General features: G+C 35.3%; 2 protein-coding genes across 5 annotated transcripts; one reads left to right on the top strand and one right to left on the bottom strand.

The window, feature by feature from the left end:
- The first annotated feature begins 1,918 nt into the window (after positions 1-1,918).
- On the top strand, positions 1,919-10,728 carry LOC130418486 (NACHT, LRR and PYD domains-containing protein 1 homolog). 3 transcript variants are annotated; one of them, XM_056744672.1, is made up of 11 exons: positions 1,919-2,092; positions 2,197-2,244; positions 3,426-3,677; positions 5,104-5,148; positions 5,346-7,035; positions 7,666-7,749; positions 7,866-7,934; positions 8,421-8,672; positions 9,017-9,103; positions 9,618-9,686; positions 9,928-10,728. In XM_056744672.1, the coding sequence occupies exons 2-11, from the start codon at positions 2,226-2,228 to the stop codon at positions 9,944-9,946; spliced, it is 2,586 nt and encodes an 861-aa protein (XP_056600650.1). In that variant the 5' UTR covers positions 1,919-2,092; positions 2,197-2,225; the 3' UTR covers positions 9,947-10,728. The 3 variants fall into 3 exon arrangements, with proteins under 3 accessions (XP_056600650.1, XP_056600651.1, XP_056600652.1); XM_056744673.1 differs by lacking the exon at positions 7,866-7,934; XM_056744674.1 differs by lacking the exons at positions 9,017-9,103; positions 9,618-9,686; positions 9,928-10,728 and having other exon boundaries at positions 7,916-7,934; positions 8,421-8,536.
- Positions 10,729-17,792: 7,064 nt separating this feature from the next.
- nlrp3l (NACHT, LRR and PYD domains-containing protein 3-like) lies at positions 17,793-26,033 on the bottom strand. Of its 2 annotated transcripts, XR_008906348.1 has the most exons (12): positions 25,930-26,033; positions 24,538-24,616; positions 24,305-24,439; positions 24,070-24,114; positions 22,174-23,872; positions 21,838-21,921; positions 21,644-21,736; positions 20,629-20,886; positions 20,054-20,140; positions 19,751-19,870; positions 19,005-19,086; positions 17,793-17,999 (listed from the first exon to the last, which is right to left on the bottom strand). XR_008906348.1 is itself a non-coding variant. In XM_056744675.1 (11 exons), exons 2-11 carry the CDS (start codon positions 24,542-24,544, stop codon positions 19,068-19,070), a joined length of 2,547 nt encoding a protein of 848 aa, XP_056600653.1. In that variant the 5' UTR covers positions 24,545-24,616; positions 25,930-26,033; the 3' UTR covers positions 18,141-19,067. The 2 variants fall into 2 exon arrangements, 1 of the variants encoding a protein (XP_056600653.1); XM_056744675.1 differs by lacking the exon at positions 17,793-17,999 and having other exon boundaries at positions 18,141-19,086.
- Positions 26,034-26,269: the final 236 nt, after the last annotated feature.

Genomic DNA, 26,269 nt, shown 5'->3' with positions numbered 1-26,269 from the left:
ATGCTGGAGCTGCGGCAGCCCAGCGCCACCCAGAGGCTGATAGAGAACTAAACAGTATTAATAGTGGAATAAACGTATAAATATCTGTGAATGAATAAATAAATATATGTAAAAACATGAATGTAATTGAATTTAATAGTAGCTGTGTATCCCCCAGTAACATCTGCAATCCGTCTGTTTCTAAAGAGCTCTGAAACTGTGGCACGAGGTTTGAGATTTTGTGGAAGTGTTTGTCTCTCACCTTCTTAAATCAGACATGTGATCGGTCAAAATCAAAAAAGAAAGAAGACTGCACGCACCCTCGCCCAACCAAACCCCCCAAAATCTCTAATATTAGTAATTGAATGATACATGATTAAAAGGCAACTATTTGACAAAAATACAGTATATATTTATCTCTTAGCAACAAAAATATATATATATTATAATGATCCAATTCTGACGTGCAATTTTGTAAATATCAGTTCAAATGTTTATTAGTTTAATAGTCACCTAAACAATATTTAATAAAATAGGTTGATGCTTTGTTAAAATATCTTATGCACCTCTTGAGTAGTTTAATGTCAGGCCTACTTTTATTTTATTTTAATCAGCAATAATTCATTAAACAATAATTGAACACAAAAGGTAAAGAATGCTGTGGCCTCAAGAGACGTCCATACACAGCCACTAGATGGCGCGTCCACGTCATTTATATAGCGTTTGTCCGCATGTAATAAGGTATTTGCGATTATGTTGCGGTTTCAGTTTATTTAAATATGTACATTCAGTAGAGACTTCAACGAGTTTATATATAGACAGTGACTAGATGGGCGGAATGGCCAATTTTAGTCTCCGTATATATAGATCATGTCATAATGTTAAAGCATGTCATAGGCGACTCGAGAGTTTATGTATACGTTACAAAACGCTGTTCAGTTCCCCACTTTATTAAAAATGACACTACGTGCTTTTTTGAGGACCAAAACTGCTGTGTTTGGCGTTTCGCGGACTGATAACTCGCAAAATTATGTTCTGAATGAATGAATCGGTCGAAGTGTTCGTGCAGTGAGTTACCTCCTGAACAGGTGCTTCACAATGTCACAGAAGAAGCATTTCTGGTTGAATAAAGAACCTTTAACATCTGAAGAATCTTTCTGTTAGATTTTAAAAAGTAATAACAATGGTGCTTGTTTGTTTGGTAAACCAAGGTTCTTCTATGGCATTGTTGTGAAGAAACTTTTGTTGAACCTTTGAGATATTTAATTTAACATGCATTAATTACCAGATAATGGGTAGTTACCTTTAAAAGGACTAACATTTGTTAAAAATTGTCAGCTAGCATTTAGATAAAAATACTTCACAACTTACCAAAGTCTTAATAAATCATGAAATAGAGGGGAAAGAGACATCACATGTCAGAATATTGATTCAATCTTTTATTTAATCCCACAGTAATAAAAGTGTATATTTTATTGGCATTCATCATTGACACAAATTTATTAATTCAAAAAGTGTGGCGGGGGTCATTTAGAACTAATACAATATTTATAAAACTCGCATTATGTGAAAATAATGCAAAGGATATCATATCCTCTGTGACTTAGAGCACTGTTCAGAAGAACAGTTTTTATATTTTCAATTATTTTCAACTTTCAATTGCTTTATCCTGACGCCTAGGTACATGTTACAGATTGCTATTCTCTCTAAATGCTGTTGAACTTTAAACTGTGGTATGTTTCGTGATTGAGCCCATACAGTATGGTAATGTTTGTTTATTTTATATTAAATCTAAAAGGTATGCATTATACCTGACGTCTACATGTTACAGTTTCTTATGACCTGCAGGTAATTTCCTTGGAATGGTATTGAGCTTTAAATTGCGGTCAAAGATTCTCACTCTATAGTCTACTACACCCATAAAATTGAAAACACTGATGTTGACTTCCTGTTTCTGTTTCACCTCAACGTTTGGGCGGACAAACCAGTGTTGCCAACTTGGTGACTTTGTCGAAAAGTAGCTACTTTCTGAAAAAGCCTTGGCGACTGAGCGCAACATTCTGCTTCACTTCTACTGCCCCAGGAGAGCGAGTTTTTGCATTCCCAGTTTTGGGTAGTTTTTCGACCTATATGCTGTTAAATTGTTAATAGTTTCGCAGGTGCTGTTGCAATACGAAATATGCGATTTAACGTTTCATTGTTATTGGATAATTTCAGACATCTTTCCCGAATTCTTGTTGTGAGACATGGATGATGACGAAATTTGTAAGTAAAATACTTTTATAATAAATTACTTTTAAAAAGTTAGGTATTACTGTGAATCTCGGTGACTGTAATACTAACTTACAAGTTTGCTAATAGGAGGTTGAGAAAATACATTTTTAGATGAACAATCCCAATGTCTAAATCAGGTTTTCGATGGGGGCCTCACATTAACTGTTAAATTTTTAAGTATTTTGATATAAAAATAAAAGTAAGGCATCGGTAATAAATGAATCCATTAATAATTTCATTAAGAGCCAGAAGGAGGAGTAACAGTTGTGCTGTCACCCCACATTAATATGTAATATGTATAAGTCATCCCTTAACCATGTCTGTACTACTACAATAAACCCAGTTCAACTGTTGTATTTGTAGTTAAACCATACCCACAAATGTACCATTGTCTCACTACAGTAACCATAGTTTAACCATGATATTTCCACCTAAAATCATATGCGTATGCTGTGGGTAATTTTTTGTGGAAGATATTATGTAGTAAATTACAATTATTATTGCAAAGACTATCTATCGTTTTTATTAATGATCCACCAGGTGCTCAGTTTTTTATGTAACATGAAGTTGAGAAAATAAAATTTCATCTTAAATTTATAGACAAACAATCCCGATGTCCAAACCAGGTTTTCAAAGGGGCCTCACATTTACGGTTTAATTTTAAAGTAATTTGATAAAAAAAAAAAAAAGTTAGGCTTCAGTAATAAATGCATGCAGTAATAATTTCAAGAAGGGCCTTAAGGAGGCGTAACAGTTCAGCTGAACCTTGGATTCAACACACAATAATATGTATTAACTAATAGCTGGAATACACAACTTTTAAAATCTGAACAGATTTCTTTTAACTAGATGTAATAACACACTAACAAATCTGCAGACTGGCACAGACTTTCTGCAAGAAGTCCAGACTGAAAATCTGAGCAAAAGTTTGTATTTTAGCCTTAAGTCATCCCTTAACCATGTCTGTACTACAGTAAACCCAGTTTAACTGTTGTATGTGTAGTTAAACCATACCCACAAATGTATCATTGTCTCACTACAGTTACCATGGTTTTACCATGATTTTCCACCTAAAATTATGCTTAAAATGTGGGTAATTTTTGGAGGAAGATGTTATAAATGACCATGATTATTGCCATGACTATCTGTATTTGTTATTAATGATCCACCAGGTGCTCAGTTTGTGGACTCTAACTGGGCGGAACTCGTTCAGAGGGTGGGCATTGCGGTGATGCCAATAGCAGATGAGCTTTGGTCAAATAAAATGCTGGGAAGCGAGTCTTACAGCAAGATCAAAGTAGCAGCTACCAACCAGGAGAAAATGAGAGTGTTGGGTGACGTCTTGCACTCCGGAGGAAACGCTGTTAAATCTGCTTTTTATTCTGGACTGGAAAAGCATGCAGCGTGTCTACTTAGAGATCTGAGTAAGAGCACTTCTCGAAGATTTTAATTTGGGCATAAAGGTTTTTTTTTGAGGAAAGGAAAATATTTGATGCGTTTCTAACGACAACTGCAAGTTGTGTAAGGATATAACAACCGATTAAGCCATACATCTCTGCGCGCATCAAATATTTTGCTTTCCTTAAAAAAACCTGTATGTGATGCTCATTTTAACCTAAGGAGTCTGCGATTTTCTTTTTCCATGACGTCATCTGGTTGCACTCACAGGCAGCCTAACTGAATACAGACACACATTTTTTTCTGTAGATAAGGTGCTTGTAAGAGAAAAAAATAAATAAAAACAATGCTAAGAAAATAAAAAGGAAAGTAAAGAAAAGCTATTTGGTCTATTTTCATACATTTGTAAAAGGAAAACTGTTTTCCTTTGGTCAGAAACGATACAATGCATATTTATAACCAAAAATAATTGCGAATTTAATATATACAATATATTTTTAGCCATTATAAAATTTAGACTCTTTGATGTTGATACTGTCTTCTCCCTCTCATGGTCATTAGCTGAGCTATGTATAAACCTTCATAAAAATATGGAATAAAGTGCTGCATTATATTAGATTATAAAACTTTCTTTCAGATTTTTTTATACTTTTTTGTCAGTTGCATGAGAGAAAAGTATTTCCAGCCCCTATAATGTCCATATATGCCTGTCATAACAATTTACAACAACAAACATATAAAATTGGATGATAATAGAGTTATGTTGAAGTAAAAAATCAGTAATCCTTTTAAGTCTTTGCAGTTATTTTCGGGTGTTTTTGCTTAGAACTGGGCATATGGATTTAAAACAAATGTGAAAACTTTCTATTTAATCTTTTTTATCTTAAAATATATAATATTTTATATATATTTATATATAAGATTTTGTACTCTTATACTTTATCTAAATATATAATATATGTTTTAAGGTTATAAATATACAATTCATCCTATGAACACTTGCAAATAAATAAACTGCACCATTTATATATTTTATCCTTTAGTCTCATTAACTCTTTTCTTTCTTTCTTACTCCTAATTTCAATGTCCTGTGTTATGTAGCCTATGCTGTGTGTTTAAGACAAAAGATATCCTGTAACCAGAACAAATTCCTTGCAAAGCAAATTGTCAACGTTGAATTGTCAGCTGACACTGAAAGCCATATTACAGCATGTGTACTCACTTCTAATTTAATAACAGGCAATGTTAACATCATACATAATGCTTCTGGTTAGACGTGTGTTATGACGTTTTCGAAGTAATGCTAATGTTAATGCATTTTTCTATCACAAAGATTGTAGATTTATTGCATTTATTTATTTTACTATCCACTGAAAATCTGCAGATCTGTACACTGTACAAAAATGCTTAATATTTTTTTTTATTTGATACACAAATGTTAATCTTCTGCAGGTATCACTGAGTATCACCTGGACTCTGGGCAAATACAGCCATCAGGTGAATGATGAATTTGACGGTTTTACTTTATTTTTGAAGAGATTTAGAATATTAAAGAAGATAATATCGTGCCATCTACTCTTTTATAATTACATCATGCTTTAACACGTCTTATTGTATATACTGTAGAAACATAAATAGATGTTCCAATAGACACTAATAAGTGACTATAGACTATAAAACTCATATTTCTACAGGAATAAACACGGTGATTAATCAATATAAAAGACAGATTTGCACTGAGTACCAGCATGTTATGGAGTATAACTCACTGCCCGGTGAACACGTGCTGCTGTGTCAGCGCTACATTGAACCTTTGATCAACAACAAATATAGAGATCGAAAAGAAAGGGAGAAGGAGATCTGCTCTAGAGGAGAGAGTTTCCAGGATGTTCTCAGCTCCAGGAGCAGTAATGAATCTGTCCTGAACTCTCTGTTTGACCCAGATGGCCGTGGAATCACTCCTGGTGCTGTCATACTGCAGGGAAACTCTGGCAACGGGAAATCTTTTGCTGTGCAGAAGATCATGTTGGACTGGGCATCTGGTAACCTCTACAGAAAGGAATTTGAGATTGTGTTTCACCTGAAGTGTAAAGAAATCAACTGCATTCTTGACACAAAGAGTTTGGTGGAGCTCTTGAGCTGGAGTTGCGGTTTAACTTCACATCAGATCTCACTGATGTTACAGAAGTCACCGGAGAGAGTGATGTTCATTATTGATGGGTTTGATGAACTTAGACTCACAGAGGAGATTTATAGCATGACACCACCCACAGATCCACACCAGAGATGTTCACCTGAGCTCACTCTTTGTGCCCTGCTGAAGAGACACGTCCAGTCAGAGTCCTTCCTCTTGGTCACCACCAGATCTACAGCTACAGACACACTAACCAAGCTGCTCAAAACACCTTACAGTTTTACTGAGATAATGGGCTTCTCTGAACAAGGGGTGGAGGAATATTTCCAGAAGTTCTTTCAGGATAAGGAACTCTTCAGAAAGGCTTATAAGTTTGTGAAGGCAAATGAAATCCTGTTGAATGCCTGTTCAATTCCTGTTATCTGCTGGATCATCTGCACAGTTATCAGAGAAAGATTCAATGATGGTGCAGATGTAACAAGTGGTCTGGAAACAGCCACATCCATATATGTTGACTTTGTGTTCACTCTACTGGAACATCACTGTCAGGGTTTGAGTGAGTCTGTCCCGACCCTGCTGAAGAGTCTGGGTCAACTAGCGGAGAGTGGGATGATGAAACAACAAGTTATGTTTGATGCACAGACTGTCTATGGGACAATGCAGAATCCCGCTTGCAGTCCGTTTCTGTGCAAGTTTCTCTTTAAGAAAAGGACCCGACAAGAGACGATGTTCAGCTTCATGCATCTCAGCTTTCAGGAGTTCTTTACTGCTTTGTACTTTGTATTTGTGGATGATGGCCAGTCCATGATGAAACTAACCCAGCTATCTTCCTTTAAAGATAGGCCTGATGTTTATAATCATGCCCCACCACGTTTTGCTGATGTGATGAAGTTTGCTTTTGGCTTGTTAAATGAGGATGTACAATGCACACTTGGGAAACATGGTCTGTTGGTTGATAAAAACACACAAGCCTATCTGAAAAAATGGTTCCTTTATGAGCTTGATTATTCCTATGCACCATTAATGTTTAACTATCTCTATGAACTCCATGAATCAAGCTTTGTGAAAGAAGTTATGCAGGACTGGGATTACATTTATGCACATGGTCAACACTTCAGAAGAGCAGATTGTTGGGCGCTGGTGTATTGTACTCAGTGGAGCCACAGCATCGGAGAAATCTTCGATTTATATTTAGGATCACAAGAGTTGTCTATTAGTCTGCCTGTTCTCCGCAAGGTTAAGGACTTACGGTAAGTATCGCAATTTGTCCAAAGATGTAAGCATGTCATGTCTTGTTCTGTTTAAATAATCACACAAAATCACAGGCTAAGGGCCAGCTTTACTAAACAGGGCAAAATAGCACGAGAGAGCAATGAAAAACCGCAGATGGGAGGTGAAAAGGAAACTCCGACATATGCATATGCAATGGTTAGTCGCAAAAATAGCTGTTTCCATGCAACATCAGTGCTAATTTTCTATGCTAAATACCGAAAGTAGTTGTTTTTACACGAAAAGAGGTATGTGCTGCCTCAACCTTTTAGTAAATCTGGCCCTAAATCTGTAATACCCCACAGTCTGTACAAAATGTAGAGAGTTTATAACAGCAATATAATACAATCTGATCACTGTTGTTTAAGCAATACCATTAAATTGTTTTTTAATTATTATGCTGCCTATGGCGGGTTAGCTCTTGGATTCTGAACAAATAAAGTATGTCTTAGAACTGTCAGAACTAATAATGGCACAAGATGGAGGTTAATGTTGAAATGTGCTTGTCCTGTCACTGTTAAACAAGAGTGTGTCAAATAGCCTGACTACATTGTTAACATTAATGCAAATGACATTTTCTGCACAGTAATGGTCTCAATTTGATTTCAAAGGTTAACCGTAACGGAACCATCAGACTCTGATCTTACTGATCTGATGTGTGCTCTTACAGAAAGACAGACCCTGAGCTCACAAAGGTAAAAGCCTACCACTGACACAAATTAAATATATTATGCCCACATTCACTATTATTCTTCAGTGTTTATTTTAATTTGATGTTTTCATAGACAGTTTTCTTCGCTTTTATTTACAGTATTGATGTTAGCATTCAAGACTCATCTTTTTACTCCCTTTCTTTGTCAGTCAGTGAAGAGCTGTTCAGGTGAGTTATCAAGCAGGCATTATGTTATCTGTTCAATAACTATAATACAGTTTTTTTTCTTAAGTCCTCAGTCTCGCAAATAACTTGTATCTATCTAACACACGCATGTTCTTTAAAATGGAAAATCTTCAGAAACAGTTAAACCAGGCATCCACATAGATGAAAGAGTAAAGTACCACATTTGCAGCCTCAGGAGATTTTAAAAAAGAGATTGCTTACAAAAGTAAAAAATCGTGCTAGCAAAGACAATTACTATTCTTTAAAAATGAGTTTTTATGCAAATAGATAAATAACACTGTCTAAAATCTTCTTAAAAAAATAGTTATGAAAGAATGTAATTATTTACTGTTCCTAATGTCATTCAAAAACTGTATGATTATTTTTTCTGAGGAACACAAAAGATAATTTGAAAAGTGAATAACAACATGGTTTCTATGATTTATCTCTGTGGCTGTAACGGATACAATGCATTTATTTTGTTTTTAGTATTGACATCTCTTGGAACGTTGATGATTATGTGGTTCGGTCACTTCGTCTCACTCTGCCATGTTCAGAGCCTATCGACGGGACAAAACTTTTTCAAACATTTCCCCTCATGGATTTGGATGCCTTGATGTCTGCCATCCAATCTTTGTCTAAACTAAAAATGGTGGAACTGAATGTAGGCTACCTGAATGCAAACTTATGTGTTGGGGCCCTCTCAATCAGCCAGAATTGCCCTGATCTAACAAAACTCAGGTAAGAAAAAGATTAACTCAAAAGATAGATTTGGTAAGCAGGTGCCAGGGAATATAACATTTCAAATGTTTAATTAATCTTAAAAATATATTCTATCATACATGTTTCTATCTTGTAAGTGTCTATTTTGCACCTGGTTTATCTGCTACCATCACATAGTTACAAAATTTACAAAACGTGTTTTTAGACTTACCAGCAGAGATAAAATCAATCATATATGGAACTTATGTTACAGTTCATTTTTAACGGAATTGTTCAAATAAGTGCGTAGGAAGCAAAATATGAGGAATGAATTTACTATACCCTGAAATGTTTAATCTCTTTAATGTGTGTTTGTACTGTAGAATAAATGCTGACTCTATACTTGAAGATGGAATCAGGATCTTGCAAAGTGCACACACAAGGCCAAATTGCACTATGACATTTAAAGGGTTTGTTCTGGTTTATTGTACATATCTCATATTTTCTGATTGTAAAGTTGACAATTTTTCTCACCGTCCTGTTTAGTCCAGAACTGCTTGCTGTATATGAATGGAGAACTTTTGAAATCGCCTTATATCAACAAACAATGTGGACTGAAGCATTCAACTAAAAAAACACAACATACAAGTGTCATCATGTTCTATACAACTGTATAATCCAGATCTTTTTAAGCAGACAATTTGTATTGAGAACACAATTCAATTATTCATTGACTAATATTATTTTTGACATCTCCTTCCCTTCCAAAAATGAACCATGGTTTCAGTACAGTTAAAACCAAAAAACTATGGTAACTGCAGTAAAACCATGGTTTTCCCTTAATCAATATACCAGAAACATGTTCACCAAACTTTCACCAAAATAAACAACATGGTTCATTTTCATAAGGACTTTACTCTGTAGAAAGCATGTTAGATTTGTGATGGACTCAGTAATGATACTGTGTTTTGTTCTGATTTGTAGGTACAGATGCGACCAATACGTCAAATTGACAGTCAGTTGTCAGGGCTTTTCTGATGAGAAATTGCGAAAGTAAGTTTAAAAAACAACTGGTTTCAAAAACAATTATTAGTTATGTATGATTTTTAAGTAATTAGCAGTAACTATGAATCATTAAAGAATTGCATTTTTTATTTGTATTTATGCACTTATGCAATATTACACTCATTTTGTGTAATGTACAGTCCAATTACTGCAGGTGTAGTACAAAAGTATTGCACATCAACTGGTGGCCATAGCTAGAATAAACTCTTTTCTCTCACTTTGTTTGAAGGCCTTTGTTTCGGGACTAAAGCTACAGCTAAGTGAACTACAGATGGGACAGAAGTTCTTAAAGCTTTGGATGGAGACAGAAATATGAAATACATAAAGTGCAGATATTGATGTTGTATATGGTAATAGTTATTAGTTTTTACTTTTACTAAAAATGTTTATGAAGATGTTCTAAATGCATAAAAAATATATTTCCTAAATATATGTACTTGTCACTATACATTACTGGTGTAATGTTCTCTTTGCAGTATTTAGGGTCTGAAAAAAAACACAAAGCAACTTTTCTGTTGTTTTGACCCGTTTCTCCAGTTTATATTTTCTGCAAATAAATACAAATAGAGACTATAATTTATTTGAAATTTGGTAAAAAATATTGTAAGTAGATAACAGAATTAAATAAAAATGATAATTTTACCTTAACACACATAGGCTACCTATAAATAGTAAATTTTAAAATCAGAAAAACAGCCTCTGAAATGTTCTCCTATTTTGCCGTGGCTGTACATATATTATATATACTGCAGGGCCAAGAAAGTTGCTAATTGGTCTAAAGTTGAATCATTATTCCAAAAGTCAATATGTTTCATTTGACATAATGCAGTGTATATGGTTTACGACATGGTTATCTAAGTTATAATGTTAAGCTCCTCTGCTCATGAGTTATCTCATGAGGTTGGAGGGAATCTCACTTCTTCCGGCTCATCGGCAGTTTCTGGCAGCTCTTGCCTTTGATGTTTGCCTTTGTATTAAAGCACTGTGTTTGCCTGTGTTCATTGTCTGGTTTTATCTTGTGTTACATGTGTGTATGAGGCTGTTTTCCATGTAGAATTATTAAACCCTTTTGGATGATACTTCTTTGTCTTGCGCTTGGTTTATATACGCAGATTCTGTGACAGAAAGAGTATCAAGATGGTGGCCACCTCACAGGGTGTGCTAGCAGAAGCCATATAGCCTGTACTGTTGACTTAATGTATAGTACTTTTTGAAGAGGTTTTGAGCAATGTATATATTGTTTTTTAACTCTTGACAGCTTTATGCTCGTAGATTGAAATATCAAGATTGAAAGTTGTATGTTGGAATATCCAAGAGGAATGGCCACGAGAGCGATAAAACAGTTTTTTTTGTTTTGTTAATAAACTTCTTGTAGAGACTTTGACACATTATCTTGTTCTGTGGATGCATTTTGCTTTTAGCACCAATATGCACAAAGAAAACAAGAATCATATCCCAATCACAGCCCAAAGGTGTAGGATACACAAACAAGTCAGAGTATCAACACACACCAGTATGTTAAAATACCTAAATGCAAGAATCTTATTTTTCTCTCTGACAAAAAGCCAAGATGTAGCTCAAAACCCCATCACGTAACTTGGAGTTCTTTTAAATGGTCAGACGAGCATAGACAATCAGGCATAGATGGACAGGTGGTGTGATCGTCCACCACTATCTACATAACAAAAGAAACTATCCTCTTGCTTCCTACTGTGTAGTGTTATCCAACTTTCTATTATTTCTCAGCAAGCGTCTGAGGAGTCTTCTCTATTGTCTCCTTTTTCTTCCAAACATGGTTTTAATTTTGATCTGGTAACTCTATGTCTTCTGTTTTCTTTTAATAGAAGGAGCCCTTTTAGTTGTTGTTATGCAAAAATCTTTTTTGCGACGGTGAAAGTGTGGGAATGCACACACCTATGTGTGTTGCACATACCTATGTGTAAATGTATGGGATAATGCAATGTAAGTCACTTTTGATAAAAGCGTCGGCCAAATGCATATATGTAAATGTGTTCATGAGCGTTCATAAACAAATGCAGATAAACATGCTGTATGGAATATTAGATTTGTAAATATTTATGTTTTAGTTTATTTTGTTGACCGTTGCATGAATGAAAAGTATTTCCAGTCCCTTTTGTCCTTATTTGAATAATTTATATCAAAGTTAAAACCTTTAATAGAGCAATATTAGAGGTTATAAAACTCTGGAAGACTTTATTCATAGTAGTTATCTCTGGTGCTCACCATGAGTTTTCAGCTCAGAATTTTTTTTAAAACTATAAAATAAAAACGTTCATTCAGTTGTGTCATTTTTTATCTCAGGAGTTATAAATCTTTGAGATGTAGATATATGGCATGATGTTTCTTTGTTTAGAAGCATATAAAAAACAATTTTGTAGAAACGTTTTAGACCAAAGTTAAAACAAAGAATGTTGTATTTCTGGTTTGACTGGAGACTTGTTTGTCTTTGATACAGTCAGCGTTTAACCAGTGTCACAGCATTGTTTTGTCACATTACATTGTTTGTGTAATATTTACAGTTGCATCTTATTTTCAAATTGTAGCTTTTTTTCTTACAGATAAAAGGACTGAGTATGTCAAACTTGAGTTTATTTAAAGAACTTGTAAGAGTTTCACAAGAAAAAAATGAATTGGAAACATATTACAGCATGTATTGTATCATATCATTTATCTTATTCTATTCTATCATATCATATTATAATATATAGTATTGTCATGATTCCGCTATCATGTCATGTTTATTCTTATTCTTGCAGCGGAGTCATGACTAAGTCTAGGGTTTGTGTGAGAAGGACATGGCATGGCTTAGATTTTGGCTGTCATGCGCCTTCTTGTGTCTCGTCTATGGCCCCGCCCCTCTCGTCTCCTCGTTAGCTTCCCTTGAGTGTTTTATTACCCACACCTGCCTATTGTAATTATCCTTTGCTCGTCTCCCTATTTAATGCCCTTGTATTCTCTGTCCTGTGCTCGTTTGTTCTTGTACATACTTGTAAACTTTGATGTCCGTTTGGCTGTCTGAACGCTTGTTCCAAGGAGTTATCCATACGCTGTGTCCCAGTGTTCATTTCCAGTGCTCTGTTCCTGTTTTTGGATCCTTTTGATTTTTGTTACAGTTTGTTACCCTACGAGAGTTTTTCGTTCCTGTTTGGCTGTCTTTGTTTATCCCCTGTATTTTACCCCATTGTGGGTTTTTGTTTTGTTTATTAAAATCTTTTGTTACCCCATACCGCTGCCTGCATTTGGGTTCTATCACCATATGTTTCGTGACAAGTATACTATGGTATAGTACATTTAAACCTACATTTCCCTATAGCGCTGCTGTAGAAGGGGCATCTCTGGAGCTGATGCAGAGCCAAGTCAGTACTGTGGCTCACATTGAAGGGCACATCACAGCATCTGTAATCAGTTCTAATACAATAACAGTCAATCTTCAAAAAATACACAATGCTAGTGGTAAGACATAAGTGTACTGTATACATTCTGGATTTTATGTAAATGATGCATGTTTATATAGATTTACGTATCACTGTCACCCAGATTCTGGGAAAACACAGCCCCCAGGCAAATTATGAGCTTTATTTATTATCATCTTTTTGGACAAGCAGTCATGAATCTGTCCTGGGATAAAGGTGTTTTATGCAGACATAGATGCTACAAATCTGACTTTTTGAGAAATTCAAATTCTCAGCAATATATTAGCTTTTTAAACTACCAAAACATACTGTAAATAACAATGAACTTTCCACGTAATTATACATTATTGTGAAAATGTATTTTACACTATGAATGATAAAACTATCTTTAGCAAGTGCTAAACAAGGACATAACGTTTTGTTATACTGTAATGTTAATATTAATATTGTAAGTCCTTGTTTAGCACATTGCTGAAGATAGTTTTATCATTCATAGTTTAATATTAATCACATCATGTATAATTCAGTGGTGATATCCATTATGGGGAAAGCTCATTGTAGGTTTTAATATTGAAAAAAAGCTAAAAATATATTGCTGAAATTAACCTTTATCCCATCAGTACATTGACATTATTGCTTGATCTGGTTAACTTTTTAAGGGTTTTTTTGTAGGTTACAGAATCTTAAGAGTATACATTGTTTGATAGAGGTGATATCTGGCAGACTGAGGACTAAAGTAAAGGTATTGTTCACGGTTAAACATAGATCTCAACTTTATATTTCCTCGAAGCCTCACGAAACCCAGCAGTTTCATCGAATAAAGGATTGCATAGTTGACTTAAAAATGTGGATGAGTAACAATTTTTTAATACTAAACTTGGACAAAACAGAAGTGTTACTTACTGGACCGAAAACTGCTATGCGTAACAACCAAGAATATTGCTTAACGATTGACGGATGCTCCATAAAATCCTCGTCATCAGCTAAGAATCTTGCCGTTGTATTCGATAGTACTCAATAGTTTTCGATAGTTTGTCATTTGAAAGCCATGTCGCCAACACATGTAAAATTGCATTTTTCCATTTTAAGAATATATCTAAATTACGTTATATGCTGTCACTGTCAGATGCAGAGAAATTAATTCATGCATTCATGACATCAAGACTAGATTACTGTAATGCACTTTTAGGTGGTTGCCCTGCAGGCCTATTACAAAAACTGCAACTGATTCAAAACGTGGCAGCTCGAATTCTTACACGTACAAAAAAGTATGAGCATATAACCCCGGTTCTGTCAACCTTGCACTGGTTACCTATAAAGCATCGCATTAACTTTAAGATCTTGCTTATTACCTATAAAGCCCTACATGGTCTAGCGCCGCAGTATTTGAATGAACTTCTATTGTATTACAGACTTCCGCGTACATTACGCTCTCAGGCGTCCTGTCAGTTGGTAATACCTAGAATTTCAAAATCAAGTGCAGGTGGTAGATCCTTTTCTTATCTAGCACCTAAACTTTGGAATATTCTTCCCTGCAATGTCCGGGAGCAGACACACTCTGTCAGTTTAAATCTAGATTAAAGACTCATCTTTTTAATCTTGCATACACTACACCTCCATAATATTAATCCTCAGAGGATTTGGGCTGCATTATTTAGATCAACCGGAACCAGGAACACATCCAACAACAAATGATGTACTTGTTGCATCAAAGAGTGCAGAACAGTACTCTACTCTCAGCCAGTCTTGTCTCTTTGTTCAGAGGTTACCGCAGGATGCAGTTCATGCCCAGACCTGATGGCAGAGCTGAGAATGGGAAGCGGTGACCTGACAAGAGCTAAGAGGATAGAGCTGGATAAAGGACGCGACAACTTTGTTTTTCCTACAACATTTCAAATGCTATTAGATTGTTAATGATAATCTTAAATCCTTCATTTTTATATTTTTATTAAGACTTGTTGTGCAAGCACTGCTGAGCTTGTGCAGAGGCAGCAGCTTTTGCCAGAGGGGAACTGGAATCCCCTGGTTGGGCCTGGGTTCCCCTGAGGGTTTTTTTCTCGATGGGAGTTTTGGTTTCCTCACCGACGTATGCATATTATTTTGCACTATCTGCCTGGCAGGGGGGGGCTGCTTTAGAATTCATACTTGTATTCAATGTGTACAGCTGCTTTTTAACAATGAAAATTTTAAAAAGCGCTACATAAATAAAGTTGTTGAGTTGAGTTGAGATCTGTCTTAAGGTTTTCTCTGCTTAAAATGAGAAGATGCTATTTAAACTATACCTGCTTACACCTGAGCAGTTCATTACTGAATGACAAATGAAGGAAATGGAAGAAACCTTCTGTATGACAAGTAATATCAACACTGCAAATCACAACAGACACAAAAGCTTATTAGCTAAATGTCAAATAGAAATGAACACAAAATAATTATGTAGATGATGAAGTGCATGTGGGCATAACATGGTAAAACATTACCACTGTGAGCTCAGGGTCTTCCTGTCAGAGTACACATTAGATCAGCAAAATCAGAGACTGTTGGTTTTTCTAGATGCAAGATTCAAAATAAAATAAAGATAATCACTGTACAGACTTTTTTAATATAGTGATGGCATTTACTTTATTGTTTATTTTTACCTGGATAACTAAAAGTAATTGCACCAGAGTAAGCTAATAGCTGATTTATATCTGCTGTCCCTGAGCAGGCAAACAAATAAAATAACATACAATATTACATATAAACCACATAGAACAAACATCACAATACATATATCCAGAAATGTAAGATTAATAAAAACAGCATATAAAAAGCACGGGATTTACAACAGTCATAGGGTTGCAAATTTGTTCTGATAGTAGCCAGTGCTTAAGATTAATTTTTAAAAACTGTGTATCTGTCAATGCTTCGGATGTTTGTAGGTAAGGAATTCCATAACCTCACTACTCGCTGTTAAAAATGCTGTTTGACCAAAGGTGTTTATTCTATACTGCGGTACTTAATTTCCCCTAGCAGATGCTCTTGTCCTACCAGCACAGCCATTATGGGCCAGGCATCCCCTAAGAGGAGGCGGAGCAAGATTATGGATAATTTTGTACATCAGGTATACATCCCTGAAAAATAGAAAATTATCAAAATTTAAAAAAGTTAACTCACTTTTACATTTTAAAATAATTTACAGTTGTTTAACAGCAACAGAAAGACAACAAGGTTTCAATATACTAGTTCTATTAGTTCAAACTAATATACTTTTAGTTTGACGTATAGGCCCGGTTTCACAGACAAGGCTTATCTCAAGCCAGGACTATGTCTTAGTTAAATTAGGATATTTAAGTCCCTTTTATAAAATGCTTAAGAAAGAAAACATTACTGGTGGGCATCTTGAGATAAAACAATTGTACTGGCTGCTGGCATGTGTTACTATCCTTATGCCTGTCGGTGAACTACACAATTATTTCCATTTGTTTAAAATCCAAAAAGGAGACTTGATTTGGAAATATCTAGCGCAATGGTAGTAAATTACTTTCTCACACTTGTGCAGAATAGGTAGAATTAGAGACAACTTTTCAGATGTTACCCTGCAACAGAGAATCAAATCTTTGATGCAGTGACAGCACTAAGAGCAGTAAACCAAGGGCCAAAGGTCTGTTTCATCTTACAGATATACTGTATGAATGAATCTTATCGCAGACGTTTATAGCTTCTTCTACAAAGTTATTTTCATGGAATATGTAGAGACATTTTAATATAAACAGTGTTTCAAAACCTTGGACCCATGTTTTTAGATAAGCCTGTGCATCTGGATGATCAAACAGACCATATTTGCCAAGTGTGCATTGCAAGTCTTCATTCAGAAGATCAGATGCAAGCTTCACCATATCTTCAAAATGTTGCGGTACACAACATATGCCACCAGTGGGGCATACTGTAGCTGGGTTACTTTCATTACGGACTGATCTTTATCCAGAATGAGCAGTAAACATCTCCTGAAAGAGGAGATGCATGAAGCTGAAAACGGGGCATTTTCCAAACGGAAGTGAGCATCCCTATGCCCTTCTCCCTTTAAAGGGTGTAGGGCATTACTGTCTCTCGTGTGTGTATTTGGATCTCCCTTTACAAAAAGAATGACTGGCCAAATGTTACCTTGACAACGCTGCACGTGCACTCGGAATCCAGCCCTCAGCTGTTGAAAATAAACAATATTTTTAATATTTCTTGTTAAATATTGTCTAAGTATGTCTTATTTCACCTTGTTTTTTCACTCAACTTGTTAATAAAAAGGGAGATATATGATAAAGGAAACCTATAAACAAGTAGCTATTATAAGACATATCACATTCTTTCCTATAAAATAAATGATCTTATACTACATTTAACCATCTTAAATCATATTTATCACTGACAAAAGTAGTGTTAAACAAACAAACTAAATAATTGTACTAACATTTGTAAAGTCAAAATCCAGCACCATATTTGCTTCAAAATGTGTCGTGAGAACTTGTAATCCAAGATCATGTCATCAGAACGGAACTCACTTCCTTGAAGTGACCATGGCATTTATCCTTCGCTCACGGACTTCTGTAAGGGCCCTTCACAAAGTGATTCTGATGTGCCCCCTATTTTGGAACGCCCCTACAAATGGTGTCCCCTTCACGAAGGGCCCATCCAGGGCGTATAAATGCATTTTGGAAAATGTCCATTGTCTCCTGCTCGACCCTTTTCTTAAAGAGAAACTTGCACAGAAATGGACTGCAAGCGGGATTCTCTACTGTCCCATAGACAGACAGTACAGGTGCTGTTATATGGCTTTCAGTGTCAGATGACAATTGAACGTTGACAATTTGCTTTGCATCAGACTTACAGACACAATCTATAAGAAGAAGAAAAACGTTTATGAATACAATATAAAATTATATAAATTCATTTTTAATGAAAGACTATATATTACATATGTAATATGTTACTAACCCATCTGTGGTGAGATATTATTTATTATTTAGTCATTTGGCAGATGCTTTTATCCAAAGCTACTTACAGTGCACTTATTACAGGGACAACCCCCCTGGAGCAACATGGAGTAAAGTGTCTTGCTCAAGGACACACTGGTGGTGGCTGCTGGGATCGAACCAGCAACCTTTTTATTTACCAGTTCAGTGGTTTAACCCACTAGACCACCATCTCCACATCTCCAGATATGCGGGACTGGTGTGTGCAAGGCTGATTCTAACTATCACTCACGCCACCGGCCCTGCTCCACGACTCTCGTTCTGCCTTCCTCACCACACCAGGATGCTTTTGTGGTGCAAAGTTTTTAAAATAATATCAATTGTGGCGTACTAACACAACAGTACTTCTCAGCCCTTTTTTGTATTAAAATAAACATGACAATTATCAAATAAGACGTAACTGTAAATATTAATTGCTCAGTTTCACAGAAAAGGCTTAAGACTAGTCCCAGACAAGCTGAGGAAGGTCTTTTCGAGCAAAACCTTGACTTTTTGTCAGAATTACAACTAAATTGTTGTGTTTATCGGCAGTGCAGCGCCCCCAGCGGATGATAGAGAAATAAAATGACTCTTGGTCCTATAATAAATCAGTACATGATGCATAAAGAAAAAAGGAACAATTAAATCTCAAAACAAAGCATTGAGTTATCTGCTACAAAAAATAACAATTGGTTGTTTTCTACCAATGGCTGTATTGAAGAGAGCACACATTTGGTTAAAAAAAAACTTTCAAGATTGTCATGTTTTAATATTTACATTTACATTCATGCATTTGGCAGACGCTTTTATCCAAAGCGACTTAACATTGCATTAATCTATACATTTACTATACATATACTATTACAACAAAACACAACATCAAACTGCACTTTGTATGTATCTCCATTTATCCACAGCTCTAGAACTCCTGTCCCCTCAGTAGTTCATTGTTATTAGTCCCAAAACAAGGGCCTTAAAACAGAGAGAAAGAGACAAGAGAGAGATGACAAATGTATGAATTAGTTTAGTAATGATATGTGAGGGATCATGTCAAATCAGACTAGTTGATCACAAAATAACAACGTGTCATTACACTGAAGGAGTTTATTTTAGCCAACTTCAATGCATGTACAATTACATCTATGCAATTGGACTACACATTTTATTGTATTGTTAATATTTGATATAAAACAGGATATATTACAGTATTCTTCTTCAAATCTGTGACATGCTAATGTAATGTAAAGCACAAACTAAAAATGAATTGAGGCTTAAAACTTCAACATCGCATTTGTATCCTCGTTAATGTTCATTTCAACATTTACTAATACATTTTTAAATTCACACTTTGTAACTGTTAACATTAGTTAACAGCACAGAGAACTAACATGAAAATTATGTTGGCATTAACATTAACAAAGATTAATAAATGTTGAAAAACTATATTACTTACTGTTAGATCATTTTAGCTCACACTAATGCACTAATGCATCTTTATTGTTATTACAAAAAGTGTTATCAATGACACTACCTAATAAAGTAAAAATGAACAGTGAATACTCTAACCTAAAAATGAATCACATAAAATACTAAATCTTTGGTTGTGTATAACATTGCTCATTTTGGGCTAACTTACTTTCGCAAAGTTTCCTCAGAAAAGCCCTGACAATCCACATGAACTGTCACCATCTGGTTGCAGTTTAGTTCACGCTCTTGATAAAGTGTGCATTTATGAGACTTCTTCTTGCATCTTAACCTACATCACAAAACACAGTTATCATTACTGAGCTCTTCATAAACCCGAACTCTTTTCTATGGAGTAGGCTGCAATCACTATGACTGCTTAATATTTAATCGTTTTTTGCAAAAGTAATAATCAAATAATCAATCAAGAATAATATCAGAAAATATGGGAAATCTATGAAAAGCCAGTACAAACCCTTTATAGGTCAGAATGCAATTTGGCTTTGTGTGTGACCTTCGCAAGATCTTGATTCCCTCTTCCAGGAGGTAATATGCATCGATCCTACAGTACACACACATTAAATAGTGAGAACTGGTAAGTTCATTCTTCAAACAGTACTTTAATTTCCACATTTATTTAATAAATTCCATGACAATGATGTAAAACATGAGGTCCATGTATGACTAATCGTCCATTTTGATGGCAATCTTAGACTACTTAATTAGCTTAAAGTCTTCAACTTGTAAGTAAGAACATCGAAAATGATTATCATGGTGGCTATTAAAGAAAATGAGGTATAAACATAGAGACATCCTGTATGATTGAATATATATTACTGGTCCTGCATCCCAATTCCCAAATCTTAGAATGTTGAAATAAGTTTAGGGCAAGGATGGTAATTGTCTCTAGCGATAATTCGAATTGCAGATGTATACACAGTATAATGGCTGAAACCAGTAATACACTTAAAAAAAAAATGTTTGGGTTTGTCCTTTTTAGATCCAATTCTGGATTGAAAATAACCCAGCTTTGTAAATCTTATTTCTTACTTGAGTTCTGTTAGACTGGAGCAATTCTTGCTGACGGAGAGGGTCCAAACAGACAAGCTTTCATTCAGGCAGTCTACAGACAGTTCCACCTTTTTCAGTTTAGAAAGAGAATAGATGACTGACGTCAACGCATCCAAATCGATTTGTTGAAGTATCTGAAAAAGGTTTGTCCAGTCGATAGGTTCTGACCGTGGCAGAGTGAAACAGAGTGATCGTGCTGCACAACTTTTTCTGTACCATGGAAACTGTAATCGGATACTAAAAACAAAACAAAAACAAAGATTTATTAGGCTATCAATATACACCGACAGAGATATAAAGTATGTTGTTTTAGTCAGTCTGTAAATCAACAAGATTTTAAGTCTTAGTTTGCTGGGTAGCATATGTGCATCTTCAGTCAGGTGATCAGAGATCTCATTATAGTGTGTATAAGAACATTTGAAATGATTATTTCTACAAATGGTGTTAAGAATAGTTCAAGAAAAAAGAATGATTTTCATCATTTACTTGCCCTGATGTATATCCTTCTTCTGAATAACACAAAAGAAGATATTTTAAAGAAAATTGGTAACCAAACAACATTGGCCCCCATTGACTTTAATTGTATGAGTTAAAAAACCACTGACACGTTTCTCAAATTACCTCCTTGTATAAATGATACATGGGTGAATAAATTACGAATAAATGTTTATTTTTGGGAGAACTTCTATACCTTTAAGGAGAAATTGACTATAGGGTACAGCAAAGCCTTTTTAGCTTCCGCAATGAAAAAACGTATCTTTATAGAATCCCATCAATGTTTATCAAAATTATTTGTACTTTCGAAAGCAATTCCTTTCCAAACCACATGTGCGGTACATTATTGTTTGATCTATTTGGTTGTTTTTTTCTGAAGGATTAAAACGTAAACGTTACATAGATGTGAGGTATTGCTGAGGAGTAAATCAAACTATTTGTATGATTATTGAGCAGCTAACATTATCTGTCTTATCATGCTGCTTATTATACAACTCACCTGGAAAGTTCATCACTGATTGACAACTGAAGTGAATGGACAGACCAAATTCCCCCATCTGAATCACCATATGTTCTGGGCTCAACATCAACACTGCAATTCACAGCACAGACAGAATGTCTGTGAACTACAGAATTAAAATGTAACATTTAGAATGTTTGAATTTTGAGTCCATGGTATATCATATACATTACCACTGTGAGCTTAGGGTCTGGGTTTCTGTAAGAGCGCACATCAGATCAACAAGATCAGAGTCTGTTGGGTCTTCTGGAGTCAACCTTCATAATAATTCATTAAAAGATATTATATTTTTATAAAATAGGGTACTTCTTAACAAATACTCTATTGTTACTCTATATTGTAAAAATACCAATTTTCTTTATTTAGGCGTTTATCATGTATTTGATCCAAAATCAGTGTCCTTTAAATAAATATGATTTCATTATATAGATATGCAGTTTGTGTGTTCCCCGGGATTCACCCTTTGAATATAAGTGTCTATGACTGTCTGTTTTGTGCCAAGTACTTACCATAATTTCTCAAACTTGTGAAGTGCAGGCAGAATCATAGACAATTTTTCAGCTGTCAATCTACAATCAACAAGAATAATTTCTTTGATGCTGTGGCAGCACTGAGCGCAGTACACCAGTGCCCAGCAGTCTGTTCGTCTTAAGAATGCACCATACACGTCAATCTTATCCCAGACATTCATAGCTTCTTCCACAAAGCTCTTTTCATGAAGTTCATAGAGACAGTTAAGAAAAAATGGAGATCGATCAGCAAGGCCGTATTTAATCTCATTCAGGAGCCATGTTTTCAGAAGTGAGACTGTTGTTCGATGAACAAACACACCATGTTTCCTAAGTGTGCATCGCAAGTCCTTATTTAACAGACCAAAAGCATACTTCACCACATCTGCAAAACGTGGTGGACTATAATAACTTGGATTCTCATTATGGGAACATATCTTGGTAAGTTTCCTTGTGGACCGGTCTTTGTCCAGAATGAGATAGTACAGAGCAGTAAAGAACTCCTGAAAGCTTAGATGCATGAAGCTGAACACCGTCTCTTGGCAAATTCTTTTTTTGAAGAGGAACTTGCACAGAAACGGACTGTGGGCAGCGTCTCGCACTAATCTATAGACAGTCTGTGCATCAAACATAACTTGTTGTTTCATCATCCCTCTCTCTGCCAGCCGACCCAGACTCTTCAGCAGGGTCGGTACAGACTCATTCAAACCCTGACAGTGATTCTCCAGTAGAGTGAACACAAAGTCAACATATATTGACGTGGTCGTTTCTAATCCACTTATTACATCTGAACCATCATGGAATCTTTCTCTGATAACTGTGCAGATGATCCAGCAGATAACAGGAATTGAACAGGCAGTGAACAGGGTTTCATTTGCTTTAACAAACTTATAAGCCTTTCTGAAGAGTTCACCATCCTGAAAGAACTTCTGGAAATATTCCTCCACCCCTCTTTCAGAGAAGCCCATTATCTCAGTAAAACTGTAAGGTGTTTTGAGCATCTTGGTTAGTGTGTCTGTAGCTGTAGATCTGGTGGTGACCAAGAGGAAAGACTGTGGCTGGACGTGTCCCTTCAGCAGGGCACAAAGAATGAGCTCAGGTGAACATCTCTGGTGTGGATCTGTGGGTGGTGTCATGCTATAAATCTCCTCTGTGAGTCTAAGTTCATCAAACCCATCAATAATGAACATCACTCTCTCCGGTGACTTCTGTAACATCAGTGAGATCTGATGTGAAGTTAAACCGCAACTCCAGCTCAAGAGCTCCACCAAACTCTTTGTGTCAGGAATGCAGTTGATTTCTTTACACTTCAGGTGAAACACAATCTCAAATTCCTTTCTGTAGAGGTTACCAGATGCCCAGTCCAACATGATCTTCTGCACAGCAAAAGATTTCCCGTTGCCAGAGTTTCCCTGCAGTATGACAGCACCAGGAGTGATTCCACGGCCATCTGGGTCAAACAGAGAGTTCAGGACAGATTCATTACTGCTCCTGGAGCTGAGAACATCCTGGAAACTCTCTCCTCTAGAGCAGATCTCCTTCTCCCTTTCTTTTCGATCTCTATATCTCCGAATGATCAAAGGTTCAATGTAGCGCTGACACAGCAGCACGTGTTCACCGGGCAGTGAGTTATACTCCATAACATGCTGGTACTCAGTGCAAATCTGTCTTTTATATTGATGAATCACTGTGTTTATTCCTGTAGAAATATGAGTTTTATAGTCTATAGTCACTTATTAGTGTCTATTGGAACATCTATTTATGTTTCTACAGTATATACAATAAGACGTGTTAAAGCATGATGTAATTATAAAAGAGTAGATGGCACGATATTATCTTCTTTAATATTCTAAATCCCTTCAAAAATAAAGTAAAACCGTCAAATTCATCATTCACCTGATGGCTGTATTTGCCCAGAGTCCGGGTGATACTCAGTGATACCTGCAGAAGATTAACATTTGTGTATCAAATATAAAAAAAATTAAGCATTTTTGTACAGTGTACAGATCTGCGGATTTTCAGTGGATAGTATAAGAAACTAATGCAATAATCTATAAATCTACAATCTTTGAGACAGAAAAATGCAGTAACATTAACATAACTTACAAAATGTACGTAACACACATCTTACCAGAAGCATTATGTATGATGTTAATATTGCCTGTTATTATATTAGAAGTGAGTACAGGTGCTGTTATATGGCTTTCAGTGTCAGCTGACAATTCAACGTTGACAATTTGCTTTGCATCAGCCTTACAGACACAATCTATAAGAAGAAGAAAAACGTTTATGAAAACAATATAAAATTATATAAATTCATTTTTAATGAAAGATTATAAATGACATATGTAAAATGTTACTAACCCATCATTTTGTGTTTCAAAGTTCTTAAAAGAATATCAAGTGTGACGTATTAACACAACAGTCCTTCTCAGTTCTTTTTCTGTAGGAAAATAAACATGACAATTGTGCAATCATAAAATAATACGCAACTGTAAATATTAATTGCCCAGTTTCACAGAAAAAGGCTTAAAACTAGTCCCAGACTAAAATAAAATTCTGAGGAATCTTAACTGAAAATAAATTGCCCTGACATGTCTTTAAATATGTCTTTGCCATTGTATTGTCTCAAGATGCACATCAGTAATGTATTCTAATGTATTTTTATCAAAGCAATTTAAATATACTAATTTAACTAAGGCATAGTCCTGGCTTAAGCTAATCCTTGTCATTGAAACCGGCCATAGTGTTTGGTAGTTACACAACGGCTCCTCAGCAAAATAATACAAATACAAACATATCTTTAGTCCAACCAGAAATACAGCATTCTTATGTCTAGCCCGAAATTCACCACTTTTTAAACTTTAATTTAATTTTTGCCTTTACATCTCTATTGTCTTAAACAACAAGTAGGCTATAGGCTACATAACACAATAAATAGAAAGAAAGGAGTAAGAAAGAAAGAAAGAAAGAAAGAAAGAAAGAGAGAGAGAGAGAGAGAGAAAGAAAGAAAGAAAGAGAGAGAAAGAGAGAAAGAAAGAAAGAAAGAAAGAGAGAGAGAGAGAGAGAGAGAGAGAGAGAGAGAGAGAGAGAGAGAAAGAGAGAAAGATAGAGAGAGAGAGAGAGAGAGAGAGAGAGAGAGAGCGAGAGAAAGAAAAGAAAAGAGTAAATATGAGACTAAAATAATCTACGATCTATGTGCAGTTTAGTTATTTGCAATTGTGCCTAGTAAGTACTGTATTATCACAATTGTGTACTGTACATTTTATAACCATAACAATTGTATTATGTATTTACATAAAGTATAAGAGTAGGCTACATTTTTTTATAAATAAATATCATATATAAAATATGATATATTTCAAGATAAAAAAGATGTCATTCATGTTATCACATTCGTTTTAAATCGAATTGTCCAAATCTCAGCAAAAAAACCTGAAAATAACTGCTGAGACTAAAAAGGATTTCTGGTTTTTATAACTTGTATCATCCAATTTGATCTGTTTGTTGTTGTAAATTATTAAAAAACGCCTATGGGGTGGGAATACTTTTCTCCCATACAACTGGAAATAAAGTATAAAAAATATATAAAAGAACGTTTCTTAATCTTATATTTCATGCAGCAGTTTATTCCATGTTTATTTATTAAGGTTAATGCATACATTTAATGATCCCATTTAATACAACAAGTGCTAAAAGTGCTCCTTGTACCGCAAAGGATATTATATCTTAAGCAACTTAAAACAACAGACTTACCAGTTCAACGTCGAGATGCGAGTGAAGAAAGTTTCAAATGAACGATTGAAATAGAGAAATGTCTTCAGACAGACACCTCTAGAAAAACAATAAGAGAAAGTCAGCTGACACCGCCCACCAGGAAGTACGAGAGGGGTTTCTTTTGTATAATGATTAACACGTGTAGTGTTTGGTTGTTGTATGTCATCTGTTATTTATAACAGGAACACCGCAAACAAGCTGAGGAAGGTCTTTAGCTTTTTGAGCAAAACCTTGACTTTTTGTTAAAAATACAACTAGATTGTTGTGTTTATCGGCAGTGCAGCGCCCCCAGAGGATGATAGAGAAATAAAATGACTCT

This window comes from Triplophysa dalaica, chromosome 3 (assembly GCF_015846415.1).
Source record: "Triplophysa dalaica isolate WHDGS20190420 chromosome 3, ASM1584641v1, whole genome shotgun sequence".
Classification (NCBI taxonomy): domain Eukaryota; kingdom Metazoa; phylum Chordata; class Actinopteri; order Cypriniformes; family Nemacheilidae; genus Triplophysa; species Triplophysa dalaica.
Note: the sequence above shows the minus strand (reverse complement) of the source record. Positions and strands in the feature narration are given on the sequence as shown.